General features: G+C 29.8%; 1 protein-coding gene across 1 annotated transcript in view; it reads right to left on the bottom strand.

The window, feature by feature from the left end:
* Positions 1-11,637: 11,637 nt before the first annotated feature.
* nAChRbeta2 (nicotinic acetylcholine receptor beta2) overlaps positions 11,638-12,799 on the bottom strand; it is a 51,602-nt gene continuing 50,440 nt past the window's right edge. The window contains exon 11 of the mRNA XM_088270631.1: positions 11,638-12,156. Within this exon, the coding sequence (XP_088126757.1) occupies positions 11,938-12,156 (219 nt within the window). The 3' untranslated portion in view covers positions 11,638-11,937. The remainder of the gene's footprint in view (positions 12,157-12,799) is intronic.

The following is a 12,799-nucleotide window of genomic DNA, read 5'->3' as shown; positions in this document are numbered from 1 at the left end:
TTTACAAATTTATATTAAAATATAATTTAATAAAAATACCTTCCCCAATCAATTTATGCAACTATTTTTTTTAAATATAGACTTCTTTTCAATTTAATTAAAAATATATTAAATATCTGAAAATAAATCACTGATCCCTTTGAATTTTCAATACGACGATGCACACAATAATAAATACGGCTGTGACAGGAATGCTTTTTTGAAAAATATACTTTTAACCTCAATGGCAGCACCATCTTTTGAACGTCACAGCAACAGATAAATAACTAAATATCTTATTTATTTTTTTACAAAAATGTTAATAAAATTATTATATAACCACTCACCGAGATTTTTACGTCTACCGGTTTCGAGACGTACCCGTCTCTTCGTCAGGACAATCACTAACACAGCATGCAAACAATACTACCCTTCACCACCATAGCACCATTTACACACTCAAAACTACACAAAATGTCTAACACATGCGATTTTTGGTCGACCCGAAGACCAACATGCACTATAGTGTTCAATACAGACATGCGTTACGAGCCGAGGTTAAACGTACATTAAAATTAGACCTGTAATCGAATCAACTTATATACTCGTAGGATGAAAGGAGTGGGCGGGGTTCGAATTGGATATTGACGAATCGTGTTTAACCGATGTCGAATCAATATCGATCTATATATCGACTATATGTAAAATTTATTTGGTTATTAATTAGAGGAATATTATTTTTAAGTGCTTTCTTAATATAAAAAATCTCCATATTATTTAGTTTTAACCCTTTATTATTAGTGTTTAATATTTTTACTCCCGTGTCTTTTTTGAAGACGTGATTTGATTCTATGAGGTGATCGGTAAATTCGGAGAAGTTATTATTGTTTAGACATCGTATGTGTTCTTTTATTCTGGTATTAAAATTATGCGATGTTCTACCAATATATTTAGAAGGGCATGAATCACAAGTTAATTAGTATATACCAGAATTGTCTAGGATATTATTTTTATCTTTATTATTTAAAAGGATTTTCCCAATATTATTTTTAGTATAAAATGCCGGTCTTATATTTTTTGGTAAATATTTAGTTACTTTATTCGTTATATTATTTATAAACATTATTCTTCTCCATTTATTATTACCAAAAATCGCATGTGTTAGACATTTTGTGTAGTTTTGAGTGTGTACATGGTGCTATGGTGGTGAAGGGTAGTATTGTTTGCATGCTGTGTTAGTGATTGTCCTGACGAAGAGACGGGTACGTCTCGAAACCGGTAGACGTAAAAATCTCGGTGAGTGGTTATATACTAATTTTATTAACATTTTTGTAAAAATAAATAAGTAAAAATGACTAACCACAAAGTAAATGCTTTAAATATTAATAATATTGAGAATAACTAAATATCGTTCGTGGCGGATAGTGTACTTATCGCTAGCTAATATTACTTAGCGTTTTCAATTGTGTCGGGTTGTGGTCCCGTGGTTAGTGTCGCGGACTCTTGAGTCAGAATTTTTTTACATTTATTTATTTATTTATTTAAACTTAATGTACAGAAAATAAATAAGTATATTGGCGGGCTTCATGCTATTAAGCAATATCTTCCTACCAACCAAAACTATTTGAACTCACTCTACCACAATTTGATACCTATTTCTAATAAAAAGCCTCTTGATAAATATTATAAATTATTAGAAATTATTTTTGTAAACGATAAAAAAAAACAAATATATTTTTTTCCTTAAAAAAAATAAAAAAACCTCATTAAATAAAAATTACTTTTCCCTTGCACCGAATATTTTTTTATATTAATTCATTTTCCTTGTAATTAAATAATTTTAACCTTCGAAAGTAATCAATGATCGCAATGGCAGTGCCATGACGGCAAGCATACTTATTGATAACATTTTTTTTATTGCTTCACTAGCATTGTGAAATGTGGGTGTAATTTTTCTTTCTTTTCTACTAGCCTGAGGCATGGCAATGTGTGACCGGGTATAGCATATATTCAATCAATGTTTTTAAAAACTAAAAATATGTTTAATTAAAACATAATCATCTACATGACATATATAAACTAGAACCCATTCGAGGATCCAAAATAAATGATCTGAAAAAATACTTTATGGAATGATATATATGTATGTAGTAATTAGTCATATTTTCTTATTTTTTTTACCTTATGTTTTTTATATTATCTCATTTGTTATATTTTCTCATTTTCTCATTAGTTTATTTTAAATATGCCTTATACCTTATATTTTTCTCATTTATTTATTTTAAATATGCTTCTTGTGCCTATTTATTATACCTGTTTATTGTTTTTATATTTGGCCATGTATTAGTTTTGGTTATTTTTTATAAATCTTTTATGTAACATTATTATTTGTGTTCCAATCTTGTTAACCTAAATCCCATGTCCCAAAATGAGAAATAGAAATTACTCATCGGAAATATTATATATGTGACTTATGTATGCAATTTGTTTTGAAAAATAATAAATCAAATTAAAGCAACTAAAATAATTTAAATCCTTCAGTGTAATTTTTCAAATAACATGACGTGGAAAACCAATCCTGTAGTTATCTATTGAAAAGTTTTCCGATAGAAAAGTTGCGATGTTTCATACTAGAAACGTTTCAGGGATTAAACATACTCATATAGTCGTATACGTTTGTACGTATTTCACCGTTTGAGCTTTCATGGAAATAATTGTTTATGTATGCATTCATCCATTCATTGCACGTCTAAAAAAATCACTTCCTTTAAGATTCATACAAAAAAACTGATCTGATTTCAAAATGTACTAGCATTTTACATTTAAACAAACTTTGTTCGACTTTTGTTCATATATTTTAATTTTCAATAATTCTAACCACATTTTTCGTACTATTTTTCCTACCTATGAGTATTTTCTAAGTCTAATATAGTACCTACCCATCACTGAAAAATACAACGATTTTACATAGATCGCGGGTTTGATTCCCAAGGGGTCAACATAGATCAAATAAATTTTCACTGTCATTTTTATTTGGTATCACCCTGAACTTGATAAAAACCCGTGGGACTGATCACCTTACCTTCGTTCAATTAAAGATCAACATTACATTACGTAGAAATGATGCAGTGCCCTATGGACCATGGGGTACATATAAGGGTTTTAAGAAAAAATAATGAGAGAGATTTTGTCGATTTTCTCTAAGACCTGAAAATTTTAAATCCTTGCGTTGAAAATATCAAGGACAAACGTTTTGAGGAAGTATGTATCTTTAGTTCCTAGTGAGAATCACATCCGAGATGTGAAAATTAGAGTTGAATTTCGTTGTACATTTGGGATTGCGGAAGTTTAAGTCGGGTGATTGTATGAAATATTTAAATTTATACCATCTCAAACGTCTTACATCACTTTAAATCCGTTTGTCGCTGAAACGCGGTTTTACAATGCGGCGGGTCTGTAATATAAAGAGACTTGTCTACTTTTCAAGCGGCGGCAATAAAAATATCTCGCTACCCCTTCGCTCGCCCCACACCCGTCGGCCCACGCCCGCGCTCTCTCGGGACAAATGCATTATCGTTAATCTCATCTACCGCCACTTCTTCTAATGGAAAAATCGCACTTGCCTACTTGGAGCCCTCTAAAACTCAAGTTTATTCACTTTCACGCTGTAAACAAGTCGGAAAAAAGTGTATAGCTAAATTCCTCACTTAGGCGTAATTCGAAATGAAAAATTCTCACCGACTTTTTGCTCTTATAGAATCAATACTTTAATAAAATTGTATAAATAAAAAAGTGGTTAAATCTAACTTAATTAATTTTACAAGTTTATAAAATGTGCCACAAAGTATCCGCGGAAAACATTCAAGAAATTAATCAAAACTTTGTCTATTTTTTATCGATTTTCTTTTACGTAAATGTACAATATTTTAACATCTATTTCAACATATTACATACGTATATAATATTCCCAAAGAGTAATTTACATTACTCATTTTGGGACATGGGATTAAGTTAACAATACTGAAAAACAAATAAGAAAACACAGGGCGAAATTTATTATATAAAACAATAAATGTTACACTAAATATACATTAAAAAAAAACAAAAGGGATGAATATTATTTAAAGGGAACAAATGAGAAAATAAAACTAATCTCATTTATTTACAATAAGTTAGTTTATTTATGTATCCTATCTAACAAGGAACATTTGATGAACAAAGATTTGAACGTACTAAAAATATCATTTTTATATTAATATTAAACGCTTTGAGAGGTGAACATATTGAAGTTGTGTAAAACGCAACTTTGTATGTTAAAAGTGAAATGTGTAATTTTTATGTTATGTTTATAAATGTTTTATAATTGTTTCTTAATAAAAATTGCACTAACAAAAACTATAATCGCATTTTTTTTCTTGAATATTAAATGATTTGGATTTGCTATTGTTTTCCTCGCACTGACTGAAATATAATTAACACTGCACGGAGCATGGGGCCATGTTTTTATACGCCCTCTTTTGTGGGCGCTGAAAGTCTGCGATTAGCATGGCATTATTTTCTTTGCGTATCTCTACGTGATCCAACTGAAAGAATATAATCTCTTTCAGGGCATTGTTAACCTCACATTACAGAATGAGCCCTAGTGCGGCCTGTCCCTAATAGCAATAAAGGCAGAGATTTATTCAGCCGAGCCGGGGTGGCCGCGCGAGAATCATCCCGAAGGTGTAATTAACCACGCAGTAAATTCACGCGTGAAGAAGGACCAAAGAAACGGAAATTACAAATATTTAAGAGGGCAGATAAACGCTACGAAGGCAGAGCGTGATCACAATTTAGGATTTACATCATTTTTAGTGCGTCCAAATGCTTGATCACAAATCTGGATCATTTCCGCTTAGGAGTTATTTCATACAATTTTGTTGATATCAAAAAACGTTAATACGAAAATATGCAATTTTGACTTAATGATGCATTGTTATAAAATTTTCAACCTTCTTTAAACTGTTAAAATACTCTTAGTATTTTTTAATTTGTCAAATTTAATTTGTCAAGTAAATTCAACTTAAAGTTCAATAGCGGGTATTTTATTCGAGCTTAAAGCTTTAAATAACGTCGATTATTTAAACAGGAATTTTAGAGTTTTTTGCCACTATAAGCAAGATATGTTAGTATGAGTATTTACAGGGCTTACGACCGTCATAAGTTTTGGTTAAGTGATCACTTTACACACGAGTAACATTCACTTATTCTACCCATGATTGAAAACCCCACTTCTTAACTTTCGGAATTCATAGATATATTGATCTAAGTCGTAATACAATTCATGTGAGTTCACTACCGCCATCTATGTTGGTATTGGGAAAGCTTTTATTAAGCAAAGACTCCCCACATGAAAGCATGATTGTCATTTTTTATGTAGCTTATAATGTGAACTAAATCCATGATTTGGACCTTACATACAAATAGAAAGTCTTCGCTTTGCGTAGTGTGGTTGTCAATCATGGGTAGAATTGGTGAATTTTACACGTATAAGCACGTTACAAGCATATGACGGTCGTAAGCCCTGTAAATGCCCAGACTTTTACAGTCTTACATATTCTTTGAAAAAAAAATACTGAAATTCTCATTTTTATGTCACAGTACAGGACTGTTCAAAGGAAAAGGGTTGACACAATGATTACCAGGGCTACAGGAATGCGTCGGTACCCCTTCTTTGCTTATCCGAGACAAGGGGAATCCTGTCAGAGTCGACATCTCAGGCAGATTGATTCCAAAACTGGCATCCTATTGAAATACTTACTTTTAAGAATATAGTTACTGGGATGTAAAGTAAGCACACTATTTACATTATACGAATATGTAGACTTTTCAGTTACCACTTTCAATTATTCGAGAGCATTTAATTTTACATGTATAAATAAAAATAAAACCCCTATCCGCACCCCAATGATGCATAGGGCACTGCGTCATATAAACGCAGTGTTATCTTGATCGTTTACACATGAAGGAAAGGTGATCAGCCCTCCGCTTTAGGTACCAGTCCAGGGTAATAATATTGAATAAATATTACAGTGAAAAAATCACTTATATTTATTTTACCCCCCTTGGGAATTGAACCCGGGACCTCCAGAACGGTAGCCGAGCGTGCTGACCATTACACTACGGAGGCGGATAGATTTTACAAATAAAATAACTTTTATTTTTTTACATATAAATATTTGTGTATAAAAAATTTACAAGAATATTTCATTTTCATACTATTTCTGTGAGCCTAAGCGGCTCATCATTAGAAATTCCCAGGGGCGATGAAAATAAATATTAGTGATTTTACACTCTAATATTTATGAAATATTATCCTGGCCTGGTCTCTAAAGCGCAGGAGTGATCGATGACCTTCGATCGATCGAGTGGTTAATACAATGTAGTGCCCTATACACCATAAACTGCAGATAAGTGTCAGAAAATACAGTAATGTAGTAATGAAAGAAGAATTGAGGGATGTAACATATCTAATTATATCAATCAATGCAACAAGCTTTTTCAATTTCAAATCAGTAATCCAATACAAGTAAATACCATAAGTTTTAGAACGTAAAACCTTTTTTTCAAACGTCCTTTAAAACTCTTTCATAGATCAGCGAAACAACAAAGCCTTTAAAATATTTTCATTTTCTTATTAAATAGCCTTTTATGGCGCATGCCTCAGGGTAAAAACCTCATTCAACGTTCTTTGATATCAGGGATGGCCGAGACGTCACCCGCAGTTCACTGTCCCTTCTAGTGGCCTGCCTATACATTGGTATAAGAATCGACTCGTGTTTTATTATATTTGCCTTATTCCTACATACAATACTCACAGCAATACCATACCGATTTTTAACAAAGAAATTCATAATCATAATACACGAGGACATAACAAAATGCATGTGGAGCTGATAAACACTACTAAATTTGGAGTTAGGTCCTTAAAATATATTGCCTTTACCCAAATTAACCAGCTGCCTGACACAAAGTAAATGATCTGAAAAAATACTTTATAGAAAGATATAAATGTAGTGTTTAGTCATATTTTCTTATTTTGTTTTTACCTTATGTTTTTTTCATATTTTCTCATTTTTTATATTTTCTCTTTTGTTTATTTTAAATATGCTTCTTACCTTATGTTTTTTTCATTGATATATTTAATGCGATGTGAGCTCAATATTTAATTAATTGTATTTAACATGGTGATCAATCTTGCACTCCTTGAATTTGTTTAATAGAATACAGATGGCGAAGAAAATAATATTTTTTATACTATACAGTGATGGAAGTTAAGAAGAAATAGTAAATACAGCAAAATAAGAATAAGACCAATAAATAGAGTACTCAGAACTGCATACCAATGTTTGTAAAAACTTTTATTTTATAAACTAGCTACAATAATAATTTTAAGTCTATCTTTAATAAAACCAAGTTTCCGAGGAGGTATTTATTCTGGTAAGAAAATTTAATATGAAGATAATTCAAGTCATAAAATGCAATAAAAGTTTATGTGAACTAAAATCCAACATAGTCAATTCATTCAAAGGTTTCTCTAAATATTTGTTTTGAAGTTAAGGGGTAGGGAAATCCGGAAGAAAACTTAACCCGGAAAAGTTATCTGAGATAATGGTGGACTTACCGGATCTGACGAAAAATCTTTCCAAAGTTTTTAATATATAATATGTGAATGGGGATTGCAAAAGGAGATCTTCGAAAACCAGGATTGTATTTCAATTTATGAAGACTGAATTACTAGTTTTGAAAATCGTGATATTTTGTTATTAAATACAGATGGATCTACCTAAATAAATTCTTTGATATTTTTCTCATCACGTGCGATTAAAAAGTAAAAAGCTCAAAGTAAAATATTACAATTTCTAATGTATTATATAATTATAATTTATGTAACTATCCTTGTTAACTTGCATAATGTTATATATTTATGTATATATATATATATATATATATATATATATATATATATATATATATATATATATATATATATATATATATATATATATATACATATATGTATATATATATATATATATATATATATATATATATATATATATATATATATATATATATATATATATATATTTAAATACATTTATATAAATCATTGATTTTTCATTCTAATATTTATTCAATATATCCCTGGACTTACCTTACCTTAGGACCATAGGTACAGCACTGATCTCGATTTTTCGGCCTTCTACAAAGTATGTATATGCATAAATAGAGAAGCTAATCCATTAATACTTGTACATATTGTTTTAAATTATTCATTATATTAAAGCAAAAAGCTGTGATTATTTGATATTCATAAAACAACGATAAAACGGTGAAATTTGCAATACATTTTGAGTTGGAACGTATTTGTAGCAAATATTTGCAATTAGTCAAAATACATTGATTGATAACCGAGTCAATCCAGTGAACGTTGAATTGGTGAGGCATTTTCAGCTGGAGAAAAATACTTTTTTATGGGGTTATTTGCACAGGAATAAAATAAATATTTACTTGTTTATTTTCCGTTTTGATGAACTGAATTTTTTGAGATTGAAAAATCGAAATATATCTTGATCATCGTTTTTTTATCTTGTCAATATCTGTATATTTAAAGGTTAGATGAAATAATAGATAAACTACGTAACTATACAAAAAGGATGTCATTGATATTTGTCCGATGAGAGCTCCAGTGTTTGCATGAATTTTTAAAATAGGTTCATATATTTTCATGAATGTTTTTCGCAGATACTTTGGAGCACATTTTATAGACTTTATAAAATAAACAAATTTGTTATAACCACTTTTTAATTACACTTTTTTTACGGAGTGTGTGGAAGTTTTTGTTGAGGGAATGTAATTAATTATGAGTATTTCGACAAAACCTTGTCATCATCAGGGTTTATTGAATTATAAAACATTAAAAATAAATATTGTTTTTAATGTTTTAGAATTTAATACACCCTGATGATGACAAGGTTCTTGTCGAAACCGGTAGGTTAAAGTGTACTTATAATAAAAAAAGTGGTTAAAACAAAGTTGCTTAATTTTATTAAGTTTAGGTACATATAAATTAAGGATTTTTTTTTACTTTTAACTTAATTTTGTTCCTTTCATTTAAATATTTATTTCAATTTTGCAGTAGTTTTTTTTTATTTTAGGTATATTATTCTAGTTTTAAATTATTGAAAATAAGTCCTAATATGAGAAACCCAAATTTGTGAACAAGTATTTGAACTTTTTTTTAAATTTTTGGTTTAAAAATGGCCGTAAAAAGTTTCTGACCGATGGTATTACTTTTGCTTAGGATGAACTGCATTAGAGTACTGAAGTACTGGCGGAAATTTTAATGAGCTAAGAGCTCCTCGTAATACTTCTAGTAGAGCTTCAGAACATGGCCCGGATAAAACGGCACTCCAAACATTTCAGGTTTCTCCCGCGACGTTCACGAAATATCATCCCATTCCCCTCGTACCGGCTTAGGAAATATTTCACGTGGTTGCCGACATTTTTATAACATTTAGAGTATTTCAATAATCCGGAACGTGGGTTGGAAATGTTTTATTTTGGAATACCACCCCTTATGGGAAACAACATCAGATAAAATGGAAATTCATTTATTTGGTTTTCAATTTTTTTTCGTTTTTTTTGTATGAAGAAAAAAATTCGAATCCAAGTGAATTTAAAAAAAAATATATATATTTTTTTTTATAAATAATCAATTACCACTGCTGACAATTCGTCGGCAGCTCTCGTCAGAACTTCATCTCGTCAACAGGATCTGACTTGGGAGGATGCAAGGGACCTGGCAGCCGACAGAAAAGCCTGGAGACAGTTTGTGGACTCCATATGCTCCACCTAGGGAGCGGATATGGTTTAGTAGTAGTAATGAACAATTACGCCGCTTTCTTGAAGGTGTAGGCAGAGAGAATAGAATGCCACACAAATCTGTCATTGCAAACAACTTACAATCACGCGTCTTTCACATTTATGCATCTTCTTTACATATAACTCTTCAAAGTTTTTAAAATATTCTATCATCTCAAGTTTTCCTGGGTCTTCTTCCGCTTCTATTTTTATCTACACGTGTGTGACATGTATGTGACCTGTGTTCCGTTATGTTACCTTTTTGTAACTTCTTTGTGACTAATTTATAATTTATTATTTTATTTATTGTTTCGGCATCAACTTTGTGGTAAGACATGTTATAATGATTAAAGAAAACACTTCGTTTTTTACCACTTGAGTTTTATTATAGACAACATGTTTCAGAAGTTATACAGACTTGAATGGTGGAAGTTTAACTTCTGAAACATGTAGTCTATAATAAAACTCAAGTGGTAAAAAACAAGTGTTTTCTTTAATCAGTGTAACATGTCTTACCACTATGTTAATGCCGAAACAATAAATAAAATAAGAGTATTTCAGTTTAAAGGTATATTCGTCTGGCTTCCTGAATGATCCAGCCCGGTACCAAATGTTTTCTTTAATCATTATAATTTATTCATCTACAGACTCCAGTTCTTACCCTTACTTAGACATCAATTTTTGATTTTTCATATCCCGTTCCTATTTTTGTCCATTGTCATGGATTATATTTTTCTTGAGAGATTGTTTATGGCAGTTTTTTCCCAAATGCATTAAACTCTGTTAGGTCGCATTATCCTCAAATAATAATTCATGGATTGATAGTGGAAATAAGAGTTGTTGAATTTTTTTAAAGAGGTTTATTGTATTGTAACATTGGCATTGTATAATACAATTTTTTTATTTCTAAGGTATACATAATTGATGCTTAATTCAGTAAATGTAACAGTCTGAATTTATTTATTTATTTATTTACTGTAACAAACGTTTAGCAATAATCAATATTAAGAAGATCTATGAAAGATTTTTAAAAAAGGTAGTAAAGTTATATTTATTATTTCGAGAAATAAAAATACTTTGTGTTCTGATCCACCCACATGTGAGTGGATCAGAACACAAAGTATTTTTATTTCTCGAAATAATATATCAAGATGATCCACAAAGTTAATGCTTTCAATATTCAAAACAAAGTTATATTTGTTTTTTATATAATATTAAGAATTTATTTTTTTATATAATATTAAGTAATGCATAACAAATATTAGAATTTCGATAGATAAGATTAATTAAATACATATCTAGTAACTTCATTCTCATAAAAAATATGATTTGTAGGTGAAACTTAATTAATAAGTTTGTTTATATTTTAAATATCAGTGGGACAATAATCGTTAACGGTGAAAAAAAATTTCAAAATGCAAATTTTTTTTTTCGTGTGGTTCATATGGTTGTAATGAAATCAAAGAAATCTTTTTTTTTTAATTGTGGTTCAAGCCAGTAACTGTTATCAATTCTCATCAAAGTCGTTCGTTAAAAACATCGTATCGTAAGTAAGTGGTTACGTACTTTAAAATAATTAATATTTCAAACGTCTTTTTTTTAAGATTCCTGAGAAACAACAACAAAATGGCGGGATAAATCAACACTCTATTTTTTTATTAATTCCAATTCTCTCAAAAAGAAGAATATATATTTATCTATATTTAAAAATAATGCGGAAAAAATATTTTGGGGTAAAGTTTTTTAGAAATGTTTGTTATTTTTAGTTAACTTGAAAATATTGAGGAAGACCATTGGCTCGGTAGCGATACTTTATACATTTATTGTATCTACAGAGTGTTTAAAGTGATATAAATGCTATATTATAAGGAAAAGTACTAGTGGAAAATGTAATATACTACATACAGTTCAATAGTTGGATTATATTCCTATTCATTTATTCAATTTATAAAATAATTCTTACAAATAGATATCTACCGTGTTTTTCTATTTTCCTTTCGAGTGAGTTATCAGCAAGAAAGTGATATTAAATTATCAATAGAAGTTGACAGATTAGGCTATCGGTTGAATCCTTTCGATGTCCTTGGGAAGCATGAAGTTGTTCTTTCGGAGAGGAATCCCAGAAAGCTGCTGGTCCACTGGGATCCTTGTATCATATAGAGATGGAGACTGGAAGATGATGCCGAAGGTTCCTCCGATGCAGGCCAAAGTAAACACCCACAGGAAGAAGCGATCCAAGACCATGGAAACGAATTTCCAATCTTCCACGACCTGAGAAAAAAATATCAAGTTTTTTTAATCCTAAAATTTTAAAAAATTACTAAAATAGATTGTTTCACTCTCCTTAAAATATATAATATATCTGTATAAAACCACTTAAAACTGGTAAACTAATGAAATGGTTATTCCTGAAACGGTAGTCGTGAAGGTGTGTTTTTAAGTGGTATTACAAAATGTAAACGATGAATGTTAAGGACAGTGCTATATTTATTACCATACCACAACGTTAAAAATACTTTTAAAAATCGAAATAATATATTTTTTGCTAATTTGACATAAATTTTATGGAAAAATATGATGATTTAAAAATAAAACATGAAACCAACTTTGATTATATTCATGTAAAGCATCTAGTTTTGAGAACAACAGAGATTTTTCTCAAAAAGTGAAAATATACATTGGAGTTTATATATACACGTGCAGATAAGTTGTCTTTTTAACAAAAATAAACTCAAAAGTATCATTAATCAATTATTTCATATTTATTTTTAAATGAGTACGTACATAATCTGGCTAAGACAAAACTGGAAATACAAAATATTCAATTTTCTTTATCCTAAATTATTATTAAAAATCAATGATATGGAGGCATTTAATTGAAATTATCAAATCGCTTGTAACGAATGTCTCTTGT

The sequence above is a fragment of the Brachycentrus maculatus genome, unplaced genomic scaffold, assembly GCF_059751285.1.
Source record: "Brachycentrus maculatus isolate JH-2025_06_01 unplaced genomic scaffold, ASM5975128v1 h1tg000027l, whole genome shotgun sequence".
Taxonomy (NCBI): domain Eukaryota; kingdom Metazoa; phylum Arthropoda; class Insecta; order Trichoptera; family Brachycentridae; genus Brachycentrus; species Brachycentrus maculatus.
The sequence above is the reverse complement of the archived record's forward strand: the minus strand, read 5'-3'. Positions and strand labels throughout refer to the sequence as shown.